The sequence below is a fragment of the Thamnophis sirtalis genome, unplaced genomic scaffold (genome assembly GCF_051295495.1).
Source record: "Thamnophis sirtalis isolate CommonGarterSnake01/CBP01778 unplaced genomic scaffold, rThaSir2_p1.2 scaffold_2, whole genome shotgun sequence".
Lineage (NCBI taxonomy): Eukaryota > Metazoa > Chordata > Lepidosauria > Squamata > Natricidae > Thamnophis > Thamnophis sirtalis.
In genome coordinates, this window is record NW_028261382.1 from 160,966,475 (window position 1) to 160,985,211 (window position 18,737).

The 18,737-nt window shown below is 38.4% G+C and overlaps 1 protein-coding gene across 2 annotated transcripts; it reads left to right on the forward strand.

The window, feature by feature from the left end:
* The first annotated feature begins 1,299 nt into the window (after nt 1–1,299).
* Nucleotides 1,300–17,564, forward strand: TIMM21 (translocase of inner mitochondrial membrane 21). 2 transcript variants are annotated; one of them, XR_015695681.1, is made up of 7 exons: nt 1,300–1,662; nt 4,380–4,442; nt 4,539–4,636; nt 5,743–5,816; nt 6,981–7,086; nt 7,671–7,846; nt 17,230–17,564. XR_015695681.1 is itself a non-coding variant. In XM_014065868.2 (6 exons), the coding sequence occupies exons 1-6, from the start codon at nt 1,368–1,370 to the stop codon at nt 7,761–7,763; spliced, it is 729 nt and encodes a 242-aa protein (XP_013921343.2). In that variant the 5' UTR covers nt 1,300–1,367; the 3' UTR covers nt 7,764–10,285. The 2 variants fall into 2 exon arrangements, 1 of the variants encoding a protein (XP_013921343.2); XM_014065868.2 differs by lacking the exon at nt 17,230–17,564 and having other exon boundaries at nt 7,671–10,285.
* The last annotated feature ends 1,173 nt before the right edge of the window (nt 17,565–18,737 follow it).

Here is an 18,737-nt window from a genome sequence, read left to right on the forward strand (position 1 = left end):
TTTTTTCCCTTGTTGAGGGTTGTAAAGTCTCCAGTTTTGGAATTCCTAAGGGTCTTTACCCGGACTCAGAATCTGTGTTGGACCCTGCTAGCTTTTTGCCTCCTAAGGAGTTTGCCTTTTTCCAATAATTCATAAGCAATAGTCACAAAACAGCAAGATCATAACTTGCAGGCCCTTCAGCTGGACTGCATCTGCCTTGTGGCCATTTGACTACCAGATGGCTTTGCACACACAAAGTAAGCTGATGTTGGGATGGATGGGGACTCTTTATTGCCCCTCGTTCCAGGACAACTTATCAATAAAGTTCAAAGGACTTGGGAGGTCGGATCTGGGTTAGCTGACCTCTTACTTATTAAAATTCTGTTTCCATGCAGACTTTTCCATGAGGCTTTTACAACCACTTAAGGAGTAAGGCTTGGAATTTGCTTCGATTTATTGAAACAGGTTTTTCTTTCTTTGTTAGGCTGCTGCTTGCTTCCAAGCCACATGACTTTGACCTTAACAACAGCAGATTGGACTGGATAGGTTGGGAAGAGGGGGAGAGTGTCTGCTTTATTATGTGATTCTTAAGTCCCCTCTCCTGGAGCTCAATTAAAGGGAAACAAAGTCGATCTTGCTTTCAAACAGGGAGAGAGAGGAAACATGGTTTTCTAACTCTGCAGGATTTGCTTTCTCAGTACACCAGAGGAGAAACAAGAGTCCAGCCTATAAGGATTCTTCCACAAACAAAAACAGGCTTTTCAGAGCAGATTGAGCCAGTTAGATTGTAGAGGCTGTTTTTCTCATGCAACTCTTGGCCCCCTTTTAGCACATTTTCTTAATCACAACAAAGTCCTTCATCTCAGGAGAGTTAATCAGCCTTTCTCACTGAAACAGGATATTTCTCTTTGCTCCAAGAGTGGGTGGGGGAAATCCTGGCAGCTGTTCTCAGTTAAAATGCAGAGTTTGGGATTCAACTTCAACATCCTTTTTACTCGAGAGGAGCTCAAAATAACATCTTTTTACTGTTCTGCCTCCAGCGTTGTAGGCTTGCTCTGGATATGCAGTTAACTCCACGCTTAGGAATCTCATTCAGGTCAAGTTTATTATCAGGCATTCTTAATAGCAAAACTTACAGTTCAATGTTCAGTTCAGGCATTTAAACTGACCGGCTGTAATCGTTGCACACAGGCAGAATGCCCCAGTGGCCAATCAGAGACATAGATGTGATCACATGTCATGGAACTACATTTCCCATAAGGCAGTCTTTGCCTACATTTCCCAGGAGGTAGTTTCTTAAAGGAGACAGTTCTTAATTTCTACACTAGCTATCTACTGCTGGGGCAGCGCGCTGTGTCTTGAGGGGCAGAGACAGCTAGTAAATCATAATGCTTTCCATTTTTGTGCGAGGAATTTGCTGTAGCGACCAGCTCCTGAGATCTGCTGTGAAGCAGGCACTTGCACGACATAGGACAGCATTTCTAAACACTTGGGCATGGTCCAGAGTAGGGCAAGGACTCAGTCACGACCATGTCTTGAGTCCTGAGGTAGGCTATGATGTCATAAAGCGAAGCCTATGGGTCCTCCCGGCTGGACTGAGATCCGAAAAATCAGAGAATAGGAGCACTCAGCTGCCTGTGCAAAGTAGAAAAGGGGACGTTTCACCCTCAGCTGCTCAAAAAGGTAAGGAGGGAGAGAGACATTGCTTCTTACACTGATTAAAACACTCAGGACTGTAAAACTTTCTCTAAACCGCTGCAGCTTTCCGTGCTTCCGAATCTCTCTTTGTTGCTCTGCATGAAGGAAAAATGCGGCCCACCAAACGTTTTAGGAAATGGGAATGGGAGTCTCTTGCTATGGACAAATGGTCTTTGACTTTGGAGATTTCAACAGTTGAAGGGCAAACATTTGCCTGCTTCCTTGAAAAATATCTCCTTGGCCTAATATAGTCTTACAATCTCAGCCTGCAGGGCCAAATATAATAATTGCAGAAATGAACCTTGAGCAATTCTGGAGGGCATCATGTGGTTGCAGCAAACTGTGGAAAAGGGACAGGGATCTCCCAGCCAGTCAGATTTTGCAGAAATAGAAATATTAGTGTTCTTCATTTTGCTGGCATTTGTAGTTCAGCCATTATGCTGGCTGGAAAGTAGGTAAGCAATACTTTGAGGGCCAAAAGTAAAATACCTTGGCAGGCATAAGACCTGTTTCCATTCCTAAGTTGAATGTTTGGCAGAAGACAAAATTTACTGTCTGCACTATCTGTCTATTTCAAGTCACCTTGGGCACCTGATTTATTATCGGAGCAATGGGAAAGCAGCTTAACAGACTTGGATGTTGCTTTTGGATGGTGACAGAATTAGGAGAGGCATAGTAGTTTTATCCTAGTACAAAGGACAATTTAAAGTTAACTCATTTTTAGGCTAGGGACGAGCCTGTGTTCAATTGGCCTCATTCTTTGTCATTCTCCAGTGGTACTTGAGGCATCTCTTCCAGTATTTCATCTCACAGAGCTCCTCTAAAAAGCAAGCAACATTCCAAGTTCAGCAAATAATGAGAGATTTCGTGGAAGCAATGCCACCCAAGGCTGTTGTCCCATCCCAACTCAAGGCTAAGTTCACGATCAAATTGGTCTTTGGGGCAGAATGCTAATAGGTCTTGTCTTCCTAGTGGGAAGGGCAACATCAGCAAACTTTCATAGACCATGAAAACTGGTGATAATGTCCTTGACTACCACATCATGTTACAATTGCCTGAAGATAAAAAACAGATCTAACATCTTCCATGGAGCCTTCATGACAGGTCAAGTCTGTGTGGCCATAGTAGCCATGAATTCCTGAACTGCCGCAGTCTTTATGACATCTGGGACAGTTTGAAGTCACCAAGAACTGTTAACCTCGGCAACTCTGCTTCTAAGTTACCATCAGAGTCCGGCCGTTCAGACAAGAATCTCATTACACAGCAGGCAAGCTTGGTACAACAGTGTCAAATCCAGTATTGACCAGAGAGTCTCACATCCAATATGTGCAAAAGAGAACCTGTGAAAATCAAAGCTGCCCAGATAATAATTGCCACCCACCTTCTCCTCCTCTGGGAGCATGGCTATTGTCAGATTTGACACCCAGGCCTCAGTAATGAATGCCAAATCAGCTGTCTTGTGCACAGCAAGCCTATTGCCAACCTTTTCTTCAAAATAGCAACAATTGGAATCCAGGGCCATGCAGATCCAATGACTTGGAATTGAGATACAGATTAATTCTCAACAGAAGTAAAAACTATTTCTTCCTAATTAAGCAGTATTCCTTGGCATAAAGCTAACTGTTGTACTATTTATAATATATATACTTTACTGAGGGGTCCTTGGTGCTCTCTGAGCTTGCTTGTTTTCTTGAAAACATTTCATTACTTATTGGGTAACATCATCAGAGCTAGTTAGTAACATCAGAAATGATGTTACCTAGTTTGAGTAATGAAACATTTGCAAGAAAACAAGCCAGCTCAGAAAGAACCAAGGACCCTTCATTTCAACCCTGAGCTACAAACACTCTCCTTTATATATGTTTTACTATTTGTAAAATACATCTCACCTTGACTATTCCAGTTTTATATTTATTGGATTTTATTCTGGTTTTTATTGCTGTCACATACTTTGCTTTCTTTTTGTTTTTAGCTGGTCTATGACTTGTAATAGCATATCTCTCTAAATACACAAGCTCAAGAAACATTTTGATGGTCAGATTTAGCTTAGTGTATTTATGAAGTGAAAAACACAACAGTTGAATATTTTTCAATTAGTCAAAAACATGGGCCAAGCTGTGTCGAATTTTTAAAGAATAAACGTAAAGAATCATGCTAATGATGATTTACCTCTGCTGTTTTTAGAACTGTTAACTGGAATAAGTGTTTTCTTCTCCATCTTGTCTCTGTCATGAAAGTAAAGGGAGAAAATAGACATTGGCAGAGATTCAGTCAAAGATTTGACTAATCCAAAAGATTTTGTTGCCCCCATTAGTGGAACAACAAAATCCTTTCTATATAACAAATTAACCAAGAACTGTATCCACAAATCAAAATTAAACAACCATAGAAAGTTCCTGATCAAAAATCCATCGAAACTGATATATTCTTAACATTCTTGTGAAGAGAAAGCTCTTCCTGTCCCTTAGTTCAATAGCAAGATTACATTAAATTCTTAAAGACATGGAGAATGAAACAGCTGTTAATACATGTGATAGAATTAACAGTTTTAATGCTTTTCTTACTGTTCGCAAGATAAAAGCTATTAACATATGATTCTCAGAGGAAGCTCTAAGAGGCATTAATTTTAGACACTGCACTTTTTTATCTGGTACTTTATAGCTATCTTGTTTGTTGATTTCTTCTCTTTTTTTCTCTTTCAGTGAAAGAAGCAGGAAGAGACTTCACTTACTTGATAGTGGTGATCATCGGGATCGGTGTGACAGGTGATTGAAACAGGGAAAAAAATTCTAGTTTACAAGTGCTAATGGCTTTTTAGAAGACTTTTTGATTCATTGGCATCTGGTTTTATTCTCCTTCAGGTGGGTTATTCTATGTGATTTTTAAGGAATTATTCTCTTCTTCCAGTCCCAGTAAAATCTATGGAGACGCCTTGGAGAAATGCAGAGCTCACCCTGAGGTTAGTTTCCAAATTTCAATGAAAAAGATGTTGATTATAGAAAAAACTGCTCTTAATTTTTTTTAAAAAAAAACTTTTAACTGATCCTCAGAATCAATGAAACTTGGTTTGCTCATTATCACGTGAAAGATTCTTAAAGAGTTCTCTTTTCTTAAAGAGAACTCATTCTCAACATCTGAAAGTAGGATTGGCCATTCTTCTTCTGCCATACCAGAAACATTACATCATAGCATTTTCACAACACATCCGATATACATAATCTATCTAAAATGAGCCACAGGTTGTAGAAAGAATTCGTGACCCGTCAAAAGCGCGTTCCACAAAAGCGCGGTCGACGAAATCGCGTATGTGACGTCATCACAACGCGACGAAAAAGATCGAAAAATTGAAATAAAAATTAAATTACAGCAAGCCGATTCACATAAAGGTAAGGGTTAGGTTAGGGTTAGGGTTAGGTTAAGGGTTAGGGTTAGGGTTAGAGCGTTAGCGTTACGTTTAGCGTTAGGTTAAGGGTTAGCGTTAGGTTTTTCATTACGTTAAGGGTTAGGTTTAGGGTTAGGTTAAGGGTTAGGTTTAGGGTTAGGTTTGGGGGGGTTAGGGGAAGGTTTTAGCTTTATTTTTACATTTTTCGATCTTTTTCGTCGCGCTGTGATGACGTCACATACGCGCTTTCGTCGACCGCGATTTTGTCGTCCGCGGTTTTGTGGTAGAACCGAAAGAATTATCTGTGCCAACTGTTCCACTGTTCTTTTTTTCATGAATTGACATTTTCAATATTCTTCATAAATTCCAACATGGCTAATTAAATCATTCAACATCAAATGCAAGGAAACCCAAATTTTATATTTAAAAAATTACAGAGGGAAGACCACAGAAATTATGTAATTGCAATGGCAGGTAATGTTAGGCCAGCTGAAAAGCACAATAAAGCTCTTTCCCCAAAGAAGCATGTCCTCATTTTACTAAAATTTTGAAATCAGTATAGCAAAAAGATAAAAATTATGTCTGAGGGGAGATTATATAGCATTAGTAGTTATTCTGATGAAACTACTCATTAGTCCTGGATAGAAAGTGGATCACTAAACATGTTGTTTTCTTGTAACTAGGTAATAGGAATTTTTGGTGAACCCATAAAAGGCTATGGTGAAGCTACACGCCGTGGGAGAAGACAGTTGGTCAGGTATCTATTAATGGAACCCTTAATATTTCTCTTAAATGTTATTTTCTTGTTACTGTCTTTGATCTTGTTTTTACATTATTCAGCTCACTTGATTTTTCTTGTATTTCACTTGAAAAGTAGTAATTTAGCCTAACCTAAATTTACTCCTAACGAATGTAATAGTAATTAATAACAAATAATTTCTTAAGATAATTTCTTAGCAAGTATGCAAGCATTTGTTTTGTATTAATTATTGTCCATGTCAACTGATGCCGATATATGTCTTATATTGTTATGGTATAGATAGTCTTCAACTTAAGACTACAATTGAGCCCAAAATTTATGTTGCTAAGTGAGAAATTTGTTAAGTGACTTTTGCCCCATTTTACGACTTTTACTTGCCACATTTGTTAAGTGAATCACTTGAATTGTTAAATTAATAATGCAGTTAGTAAGTGAATTTTAACATTGACTAGAAGAGAAAGGGCATACTGAATTTGTGGATTTCCACTGCCTAAAAAAAATGAAATAACTTCATCTCTATATATTATTACTACTATTATTAGAATCTTGCAGGAAACCATTTTGGAACCGAAAAATCAGATTTTGTTTCCTTTTTTCAGTGTAAAAATCTGGTTTTGTTTTTCTTTCTCTTTAAATCGTATTTTATTCCAATTCCATTTTTAACTGTATTTTATCAAATGTCATTTTAAATTTATTTTATCAAATTTTAGTAATAATTTGTTTCTGGAACTTTGCACTTCGGTATGGCCCAAGGGCTAATCAATAAAGACCCAATGTAAAGACTCATTTTTTCTCTTTAAGCCTATTGTTTTCAATAATGCAATTTTTGCCTTAAGTACTTTAGAATGTAAGTTATGTATTTAGGATTTATATAATGACTAGGTAAGCAATTTTCTAGATATCTTAAATCTTAAACTTGTTTACATTGAAAGACAGCTCCAGGTTTACGACATTCCAACAGTGGAATCAAACATGTGTTATAGTATAGCTGAAGGGCAATGAATGACATTTTCAATGTGAAGACACGGAAGATTGCCTGGCAGATCTATTTGTCAGTTTCTTTAAATTAAGACCAAAAAAAATGCCGTATTCAAATTTTTATCCAGTTTGAAGAATTGATTTCTTAAGTTGGAAAAATATTTCTTTTGTGCTTTTCATCAGCCATATTGAGTTTGTAAAAGATGGATTGAAATACATGCGTCTAAAATTCTACATTGAGGGATCTGAAAAAGGAAAACAAGGAACTGTTCATCTTGAAGTCAAAGAGGTACAAAAACTCCAATAAAATATAGACCGTAATTTAATCCTGAATGGAAAGCCTCCAGCTTGTAGAAGTGTAAGTGGCAACTTCAAGCTCTTCCTCAGAGTTGCATACCATATAAACTGGGACATGACAGCATCATGTGTTAGAGTAGATTTACCTTAAAGGTGAAGATAGGGAATGTGAGAACTATTTCTTTTTTTATAAAAGCACTATGAGCGACCAGGATTTTAGCCTTTCAGCCCCTGAAATCCCAAACTCAGATAATCTGACCTTTATGACATGTAAGGATTCAGCCTTTAGGTCAAATTTATTTCCACATCTCTGATTTAATACTGCAGTTCTGCAGTTCGGCTGTTCAAATCTCACCGGCTCAGGGTTGACTCAGCCTTCCATCCTTCCGAGGTGGGTAAAATGAGGACCCGGATTGTTGTTGGGGGCGATATGCTGACTCTGTAAACCGCTTAGAGAGGGCTGAAAGCCCTATGAAGCGGTATATAAGTCTAACTGCTATTGCTATTGCTATTAAATTTCTCACATCTTCTCTTTCTTCTATTTTAACAGAAATTACCCTTCTTCTTTTTTAACAGAATCCTGAAAGTGGAAAATATGAATATCGTTATATATTTGTGGATATTGATAGCTACCCGAGAAGAATGATAATTGTTGAAGACAATAGATAGCGGAATGATTGAAAAAAGTCTTCCATTGCTGGGATACTTATTGATAATATGCAACGAACTGCAGAATAATAAATATGAAAAAGGTAATAAGGCACACTGCATCCTTACAGACTGTCAGTGGAACCAGTGGAACTATATATAATGAAGTTGCATAAATATTGGAAATACAGAATTATAAAAGTAATAGAAATACAAATAATTATGTTATTTTTATACAAAATTGGCAGGAGGTCCTCACTGCAGCAAATGTGTGATTCATCAAATATTGTAAATAAGTGAATTAGTTTTTATATATATGCAATCCAATAAGCAAACATCCATAAACTTCTAAATTTTTGAAATGAATATTTCTGTCTAAACTTGGATTTCATATCAAAGTTATAATAAATAAGATCTAAAATGTATTAAATAGTGTTCTTTTTAATAGTTTGTGTGCAAATGAAGATGATAATGTATTTTCCCCTCAAACATTAATTTAGAATATTAAGTAGCAAAATACTTTATAATAGAATATCTACTGGTTTCTGGTTTGATTTTGTTTCTTGGGAGGAGTTAGATTGAAATTAGCATACTATTAATTTTTTTTTTTGCATATTCCAGAAAAGCAGCCAATAGTGAAATGGCACCATCTTCATTTGCATCTTTGGCCATGGTCTTTCATTTGTTGAATCTTTGTCAGGAATATGTATGATCCTCTCAAATAAGCTATCATACAACAGGTCAATATCTATCTAGACAACAGCATTTACCCTATTTAACATGACAGGGATGATTACTAACTATAATGATAGCATAAAACTAGCTTTGGGTGAAGGATTTTCTCTTGGGTCAGTCATGTTGGTATTTAGGTAGCACTAACAGAATAGCATCCTGCTGTTCCGTTATAGTCATTCCAACTTTCTGTTAAGTTGTAACAAAGTCTCTCATATTCTAAGTTCTTCCAAGACTATATTGGAAATAATCTAATCTTGGTTATTAGATTATAATCTCCTAGAAAGATTATTGCTTTAGCAGTAATCAAATCTATATGGTATTTAGTATACTTACTTGGCTTCATTGAAGGTAAAGAATGTTGCCATCTGGTGGTTTTAAGGGAAATTGCACCAATTAATTTCTTTAACATCCTTTTCCATAGTTTATTTACATGTAGATCTTCCTTACCCAGTTAATGTATGCCTCAGTCATTGCATTGTTCAAAATTTAGAAAATGTTTAAATGTTTGAAAAATATGGGAGGGGGGAGAAGGGAAGGAAGGCTTGTACTTTCACATTAGATAATTAGAAATTTAGCACCTGACATTTTTTTCTGATTTTGTTTGCAATATGGCACTCTGATCACATTTAAAAGCCCTGTGTCCTGTTCTCTCCTCCCCCCCCCACCCCAAAGTCTCAAGGCAGCTTGCTAGTTGCAAAGACAATTTAACACAATTTAACAAAACACAGTTGAGCAGTGTCAAGTCTCAGCAACTGGTTTTTTAAAGCTTCAGGATGCCTATTGACTTCATGTACAGGAATAAAGAATACAATTCCACATGCTGAAATCTGTGATAGGCCCAATTTGAGATATGCAATAAGTTTCTAATTTTCAGGTAGTCTACATAACTGTAGGAAAAACATTTTTTAAAAAATGGAGTGCTCTGCAAAATCAAATACCGATTCAGAATGTAATTTTGCCCACTGACCACTTTGAGAACAATAACTCTTAATCCTAAAATGTAACCAGCCACAAAGGAGATCATAAACAAGTAAGCTGAAAATGTGTTTATAGATTGCCTAGACTAGCTGTTGTGGACAGAGCAGCACATGGAACAGTGGAAACCTGTCTAGTAGAGACTAGATATGTTTGCAGAAACATTCTTTCTCCTAAGCTGGAGGTTTCTTTTGTGTTAGTCAAGGTTTTTTGTTTCTTGCACACCTTTTCTTTCCTTGCCTCTTGCAAAACCACCCAGATTGGAAAAAAAGTCAGTGATGCTTTTGGATAAGGAGAAAAATTTCAGAAAGACTGCTTTCACTAAAGACTGCTTCCTTAAAACTCCCAGCATTTTGTTTCATATAAAGCTTTATAAAATATGCTATCCTGGCATTGTTTTGGGATTTTTATTTCCTTGTTTACATCTGTATAGCAAAATGGAACCCATTTTGAACTGAAACATAATGCCAAGCTATAAAAACAAAACACCATTTCAAAGGATTGGAGTTAATGTAGTTTTATTCACTCATAAAGTGAGAAAACCTGCCACTTCAGCATGTGTTCCTAATTCTACTAATATATGATGTAATATAATTGCAGGATATGATTTCATTACTAAATTGGTTGCCAAGAAACACATCACAATAGAATTAATTAGTTCTACTTTATTGGCATCCATTTCTCTCACACATGTGCATACACACATACGTTTCTGTATTTTTAAAAAGCAGCAGCTGTGTTTTATTAAAAAAGACTGCACAACTCTCAAAATTGTTAATTGGAAGAGTAACAAGCATCAAATAACATATACACATTTTAAAGTGACTAATTCATTTGTATCCATTGAAAAAATCCATTGACTAATAAAAAATAAAAATAAAAAAAATACTATCTTAGAAGACATAGTATTTACTTAGCATTGAAGAGATGAAATTTTCAGCTCCACTAAATTTTTTCATCAATGGGACTGCCAAAAGGCATTGTGATGTTAACCACCATTTCTATTTCCTTATCTTTCCAAAGTGATCTCTGAACACTTTTATTTCTGGCAATTCATAGTTGAAGGGTTTGATTGCAGCTCAGCTATTGTCAGAGACAATGATATATCTATTCAGTTGTGCCCAACTCATGGTGATTCTATGGACCAGGTCTCTCCCCATCTTCCAATCTGGCACTCATTCTATGCTCTGGCTAGTGCCAGCTTTTCAGAGAAAAAGGATACTCAACTATGGAGGAGATGTGAAGCTGTCAAGCAAGCATTCTTCTGCAGACAAAAGAAACTGGAGTCAGGAGGAGAGGTAATACAAGCATTTCTTCTGAAAGGAAATAGATCTCCCCCAAATTTGCCCAAGTCTGGGGTTTACAGCTGAAACCCATTTCTAGGGCAATTCCTCTTGCACCACAGGTAAATCAAAAGGAAAAATCAGTTCAGCTTTTGGAAAGTTTTAACATTTCAACAGAACTGAGACAAATGTGTGAGTGGCACAGCCTTCATGTGGAAGTGCAGTGAGAGGTGGTATTCAGCATTGTACTATAATTTGCTATGTCCAGAACCATGAATAAATGCTTCTTTGTGGGTTAGCGCTGGATTAAGTTTGCTTTTGATTAGTGAATAGAAGGAACATAATTTACTTAAAGTGACAATGTGGATGAATCTCAGATCAGTTTGTTTCTATCCAAGTAAACAACATTTACTTATCTAACATTAAGTCTACCTAAATAACACTGGGGGTGGGGGTGGGGCATTTTTCTATCAAATTCCTGCTTATAAAGTATTCTGCCAGAATAAGAAGAAGCAGCTTTTCATGTTTACGTTTGTTGTGATTGTGTTGTGGGTCAAGGGATGGAAATCTCTTGATTTCATGAAATACTGGCTTACCAATGTATTTTTACACTCAGCTAGAGTAAAGATAGGATTTAAAGATAGGATTTGTCTATCAAATTTATAGAGCTGCCCATCTCGCAGAGCGTGGATCTAGATAGTATCCAGTAAAAAGCAAATCATTTGAAAAGTTATTTTTAAAAAAAACATTCCACAATTCTGAGCTAGATTACTATGTGTGATTGGGGACACTTAAAGCTTATTTCTTCAGGCTAATGCTTTGCAAAATTGCATATTTTCATGCTTTTGAGAATTCTGGTTTGAGTAATAACTTTTTTCTAGGATCGCAGCTTTAGTATATTTTGATTTTCTTATATATTTATTTAGAAGGTAAACCCAAATTCAAAACCTATATGCTAGCTACTGTGATTGTTCTGTACTTGCGAGAAAGCAGATATTTGAAAATACATATGAAAGGCTTCACATACAAAGCTCTTTAATTTCAGTGATTGTAATATACTTCCAGATTCAAAGCTAGATTAACAAAGCTAGATCAAAGGCCAAAAATTATCCCTGGGATCTCACACACTGGAGCAGATTCTTAGGGAGAAAATGTGGCAAGAACAATTTATTGGACTTGCAACGTTCTCTGTTGGTTTCCCCATTGGCTTTGTTTGTGGGATGAAAATGAAAATAACGTGATATAGTCCTCTGAGACAGTATAATCATGATCTGGGCACCCAAAGCAACCATATCAATTTTATATGACTAACGTCACACTAATAACGGCTGGAACTGTGAGGACAATTTGGATATCCACTTCTTCAGCGCAGCCATAATTTTGAGCAGTCACTGAACAAAGGGATTACAGTTTCCTGTATTGTACATGGAGACAAGGAGGTCATATACTGGTAGTCCTCGACTTATGGCCATAGTTGAGCCCAAAATCTCCATTGCCAAGCAAAGATAGTTGTTAAGTGAGCTTTGCCCTATTGCATGATCTTCCTTAGAAGATCATAAATGGAGCAGTGACTAAGACACTGAGCTTGTCGTTCACAAATGTCGGCAGTTCGAATCCCTAGTGCCATGTAATGGAGTGAGCTCCCATTATTGTCCCAGCTTCTACCAACCTAGCAGTTCGAAAGGAAGTAGAAAAAATAGGAACCACCTTTGGTGGGAAGGTAACAGCTTTCTGTGCACCTTCAGCATTTAGTCATGCCAGCCACATGACCACGGAGATGTCTTCAGACAGCGCTGGCTCTTGGGCTTTGAAACAGAGATGAGCACTGCCCCCTAGAGTTAGGAATGACTAGCACATATGTGGGAGGGGAACCTTTGCCTTTATGATCTTCCTTGCCAAAGTTGTTTAGTGAATCACTGCAGATGTTGGTAACACAGTTGTTAAACTGCATGCAGCGGAAGTCTCAAAACCTCATTTTTGCTGGCAGAGGGCTTCAGGAGGCCGTAGCAGCTGAAAACGGCCCAGAAACCTGTTTTCGCTGGCAGAGTGCTCAGGACACCACAGGTGTCCCCGAGATGAGTGATGTCATGCTGGCCATGCCCCCTGCCGTGCCCAATCTGCACCCCTGAGGTCAGGGACAACCTTGATGTGCTCTTCAATGAAATCGAGTTTTTCAATCAATAAATCCACTGCATTTCTGAATTTTGTTATATTGTCTGATTCATTGCACACCGTCCAAATCTTAATTGATTGGCAGGGATGTCAAATAAAATAAATGGTTGGAAACATTCAATTACAACTGCAATTGAACTGCATCCAAATCTGCAGCTTTCCCATCAATACAAGTTGCACTTAGCTGCACCTTCGGCATGCGTTCATTTTGTCCTCATTGTAATCTAGGCCAGATTCTCTCAAGATTCATGATAGCTGCCAGAACACTGGAGAGAAAAAGAAATAAAATAAATCTTAGTAGTAACAAAAAGCATGGCCTAGCCTGTCTCCACGCGCCCATTTTCAGCCATTTGATTGATAGAAGCCATTTCAGCACGAAAACATATTTCACTGTTTCTACCACAATTTTATAGCACCTTACTTTTTACAAGAAGGGCATGCTGATGGACTGTCAGATCTCCTAGTATGGAAAGTCCATCATACACTTTTGGTCTTTCATTTAGGACAAATGTCAACACTTCGCCTGGAGACACTTACATATGGGAATTCATCATAACAACTCTTCGAGGATACTACCTTGGTTAATTTTATTTATTGTTCAAACAAACCTATTATGAAGAAGTGTGTTTTGACACAATCATCAGTCTTTAAGTTTGCTAGTTAGACACAGATTCTTCAGGTATCCCTGCATCACCAGTATTCAGCCAAAGTGCAATTACTTGAACCTTTTAATGATTTTGGGGAGCATTCATACACTCTTGAAGACAAACTAGAGTTGACAACTTGTATTTATGTGATCTATGTATATGTGGTGGTTATTGTGTTCCAAAGTTTTCCAATGGTTACAACCGAGTATAAAGCTAAAATTAATATAGCAATAAATAAATTAATAAATCTTTTTTCAAAGTATTTTGAGGCCTTTCTAAATGCTAAGAACAGTTAGCTCAATTGGACAGGACAGGAGACATATAAATTAGATTTTAATTTAATATCTACATTTGTTTAGCTGTTTTGATCTTGGTTGTGTTGGCAGTTAAAACCCAACCTTCTCCTAGAAAAATGAAATATTTTAGGATATACTAAAAAGGCACAATATTTCCCCTAAAAGAGAAGTAGAATCTCAGAAAAGCAGAAACTTAGCCCCCACCTTTGTCAATGGGCCATTAAGGTCCGAACCATTCTACATAACAAAGATCTACGTACCTCTTTCAGGAGGACCCATCTGGCAAACAGAAACTCACCACATGGCTCCTGGGAAGATTACATCAGCAAGGGTCAAACAAGCTTGGGTCTCAGGACAGCCTACAGAGTTAGCTAAGACCCCCGCCTCCTGGGAGTCTGACAGCCAATGGGATACATTTCTTGAACAGGAACAGGAAGCTTTTAAGGTAGGGTCCAAGAGAGGGCATAAAACCCAGGGACTCTCAGCATCTCTGCCCTTTTCTGTTCAGGAGCTCAAGTCATGTGATCCTGTCCATCATTAAACCATCTTTCCAAGCAGTCTCCATGTTTCCTGTGCCTTTTTCCCCACTTTGAACTGTATCCAGATGGATATTTCTTCCAACAGTTGCAAGGAAAGATTGGGTATAAATCAAATAGTCCTAATATTATGATGAGTAGGCATAACAGGAGTCAGTTTAATGCAGTGGTGGGTTTCAAAAATTGTTCGAACCTACTCTGTGGGTGTGGCCTCCTTTGTGGGAGTGGCTTTCCACCCATGTGACCGGATGGGAGTGGCTTGCCACCCATGTGAACGGATATGAAGATGCCGACGACACTTGTCAGAACCACCTTAAATGACCTCACACACAGCACTGGCATGCATAAGAATAGGATGTAAACTTGTTTTTTAAAAGGCATCTTTGGTTTGCGTTAAAACAACTTCAACACACGCAATGTTCTGATTGCACCACAAACGCAGTAGTCATCCTTACTTTCACAGAGGAACTGAGTTTTATAAATATGAGCATGATAGTGTAGAATAATCATATCCAAGGACCAGTGGTGGGTTTCAAAAAAATTTGGAACCTCTTCTGTAGGTGTGGCCTGCTTTCCGGGTCCACTGGTGGAACCTCTTCTAACCGGTTCGGTAGATTTGACGAACCAGTTCTACCGAATAGGTGCGAACTGGTAGGAACCCACCTCTGGTTTAATGGCTAGAGAACGTGGATTGGGAAAAATTACATTCATGCATTATAGGCCTGTACCTCTTTGTATATAATAGAACATGTTTTTCAACTTCAGCAATTTTTAAGCTGTGTGGACTTCAACTCCCAGAATTCCCCTGAGAGTGGAAGTCCACAGAGCTTAAAATTGCAAAGGCTAAGAAACTATGCGATAGAACCTCCTTCAACTGGATCTTAGAATAGGATGACATTAGTTTTGAAACTCTTAAGTGGGTGAGCCAAATTAATATACCAAGTTAAATGTAACAGGAGAAAATTACAATCCTCAGAGTTGCATTTAAAATTAAAGTCTATTTTAATTATAACTGATATCACAATGAAAAAGCAATATAAATATTTAACAATATGAGGAAATATTTGGTTGGGGTTTTTTAAATTTCAGATTGAAAAAAATCCCCAGGAGCCTCAGCCCGGTTATGTTAATCAAATACATTCTGTAAGTTAATGAGGAAATAATCATTTATGTATTTTAATGCACACCTGTTCCAACACAATATAAAGCAATACAGGTGTTTACACAACATCCCATTTAACTGGAAAGTATTTAAAAATTAATGGAAGCAGCAAACATTAAGGTTGATGAAGTCCTCTGGGAAAACCAGCATTAGCAACAGCTAACAACTAATATCGTTACCTCCTTGCAGTCCCGTGTAAGGAACCAATCTGTATCCCTCCAAGGATAAACAGCATTTCCCATCACTTGTTATCATTATCTCTACTGCCTAATGCAGGGGTGTCAAACTCAAGGCCCATGGACCGGATCTGACCTGTGAGGTGCTTAGATCTGGCCCTTGGGGCCGTCCTGGAAACAGCGAAGGACCGGCCCGCGGTGCCTCTGCCAGCTCCCAAGCTCCATTTCCGGCTGCGATGGCCTTCTGCAACCCTCTGCCAGCGAAAATGGTACTCGGGAGCCTGATTTTGCCTGGGCTATCACAGGCGCCTCCGAAGTGACATCGAGCAGACCATGCCCACTCTGGCCACCCCCACCCCCCTGAGGTCAAACACAACCCTGATGTGGCCTCAATGAAATCAAGTTTGACAGCCCTGGCCTAAGACTTTGGGGAGTTTGAATTCCCCAACTTCCAGTATGATCTGGGCAAACACAAAAGCCTCCCCCACAGCCAAAATAAAATAATTATGCATAAAAACTAGGAAAAATAAAATGTAAATATTGTGCATTGTAAAAAATGAAACAGTATTTCAGTCCCTGCTAAATAACCCTGCACTTTTCAAATGGAAGAGTGTATCAGTTCTACCATCTTGTCTTTGAAATTATCCAGCTTTTTCCTGTAAATATGTCCCAATGTCCATCATATGTCAGTGAAATGTAAGGATGATTGGAGGCACGCCCTTTGTTATGTGCATTCATGCAATGCATGGTAAACAGTTGTGGTTTCAGTCATGCAGCTGTGGACAACAGCTTGACTTTTTTGACAGCAGTCCTCGACTTATGACCACAATTGCACCCGTAATTTATGTTGCTAATCAAGACAATTAATTTTTGCTTCATTTTACAACCTTCCTTGCCACAGCTGTTAAGTGAATCCCTGCAATTGTTAAAATATAGTCACATCTTGTCTTGTTAAGTGAATCTTAATTATCTTGTTAAGTGAATCTGACTTCTGCCTTCCTCATTGACTTTGCTTGTCAGAAGGTCACCAAAGTTGATCATGTTACCTCAGGACACGGCGACTGTCAGTTACCAAGCATCCAAATTTTGATCATGTGTCCCTGGGCATTGTGCAACAGTCATAAAATTTGAAAAACTGTCACTTTTTCAGTGCCATTGTAACTTCAGTCACTAAATGAATAGTTGTGAGTTGAGGAATAGTTGTTGGCTGGGGAATTTTAGGAGTTGAAGCTCACACTTCTTAAACTAGTCAGGGCTGGGGAACACTGCCCCAGAATAAACCAAGTTCTTCCAGACTGAGAACTGCTATTCCTGTCAGTCCTACACAGTTTTGTCTCTGTCACGTTTGTTTGTTTGTTTGTTTTTTTTTTTTTTTTTTAGAAAATGTGCCTCGGTATAAAATATGGATATGCTTAGAGGTGGTTGAAAAAAATATATGAAAACGAGCAGAGATGCATTCATTTCGGATTACTCTTATTTCACAATTTCTGTTTTTCTTCTTTCAGATGAAGAACCACTACTTCCCTCCCCACAAGTCTGCATCTCTCACCATCTTTGGTTTTCATCCTATTTGCACAAAAAAAGACATAACGCCCAGGTGGCAGTAAATAAAGTAAAATCAAGCTGGGAAATTGTGGTGGCAGATGGATAAATTGTAGAAAAGAGACAGCCAGAATTGTGAAGCTGTTGTCAAGGTGTACAGACAGCAGCAAATTGTTTTTATAGCTGCAGATAAGAAAAACGAACTGGTATAAAAGAAAGCAATCGCAGAATTTACATTAAGGTTTAACCAGTTATTCCAGGGGTGTCAAACTCAAGGCCCACAGACTGGATTCAGCCTGTGGGGTGTTTAGATCTGACCCGCGGGGCTGGCCTGGAAACAGTAAAGGACTGGCCTGTGGTGCCTCTACTAGTGAAAATGGAGCTTTGGGGGGGGGGGCGTGCGCAGCGTGGGCAGTTTTCAGCCATGACGGCCTTCTGCAACCCTCCAGCAAAAATGGAGCTCGGATTTTCACTAGCAGTTTGTATGTCATGCCCACCATGGCCATGGCCACACACACACCAATCATGCCCCACCCTCCACACAACCTTCTAGCTCTCTGAGGTCAAACACAATCCTGATACAACCCTCAAAGAAATCAGGAGTTTAACACCCCTGATTTATTCCGTTCTGATAGGAAATATGAGAGCCAGTTTTAACTCTAGTAGTTAAGGCACCAGGCTAGAAAGCAAGAGACCTGGAGTTCAAATGCCTGCTTAGCCATGAAAGGCGCCTGGGTAACTTTGGACCAGCCCCTATCTTTCAGCCCAACCCACTTCAGAAGTTGTAGTTGTGGGGAAAATAAGTCTGATAGATACTACTAAAGTATCTCATACATACTCCAAAAAGGGAAAGATGCTTCTTGAGCAGAAAAATGCTTTTTCCTCCTATGAAGTCATTAACACCATAAACCACCCATTCTGTTCCGGGAATAGCGGGTGGAAGAACTGAGGCAAGACAGGATAATGTTTAGCTAAATCTTTATTAGTTCTAACAGCTCAACTAACAGTGACAGTTCAGCAACAGCTGATTCTCAGTCTGACAGCTCCTTTTATAGTCAGCTGTCAGACGGACAGCAAATCAGAACAAATCTCTCCTCCCGCTCCAATAGTGGACTGGAGTGAAGCCTTAATGCACAACACCACCATTATCTCAGACTACCTTATTTCATAAGATTCTTGTAAGGAGAAAACATAGGTAAACAATGCCAACTTCATTATACAATTATATGGCTGAGGAGGAGCATGGATAAAAGTCCCCAGCTGGGGAAGTTGGGTTGGTAAACACTCTTGAATTTCAAGAACTTGTCATAGACAAAATGCCTGGGTTAGTGACACAAAATCAATATGTAGCCCTGGATACCTCCATCAGAAGTTAATCCTCGATATACAAACATTTAGAGACCATTTGAAGTCACAACAGCACTGAAAAAAGTGACTTATGATCAATCCTCACACTTCTGACTGTTGCAAC

Coding starts and splice junctions, on each gene's coding strand:
- TIMM21 (XM_014065868.2), top strand. CDS start 1,368: ATGCTTTCCATTTTTGTGCGAGGAATTTGCTGTAGCGACCAGCTCCTG. Junction 1,663..4,379: donor ACCCTCAGCTGCTCAAAAAG/GTAAGGAGGGAG, acceptor TTTCTCTTTCAG/TGAAAGAAGCAGGAAGAGAC. Junction 5,817..6,980: donor GGGAGAAGACAGTTGGTCAG/GTATCTATTAAT, acceptor GCTTTTCATCAG/CCATATTGAGTTTGTAAAAG.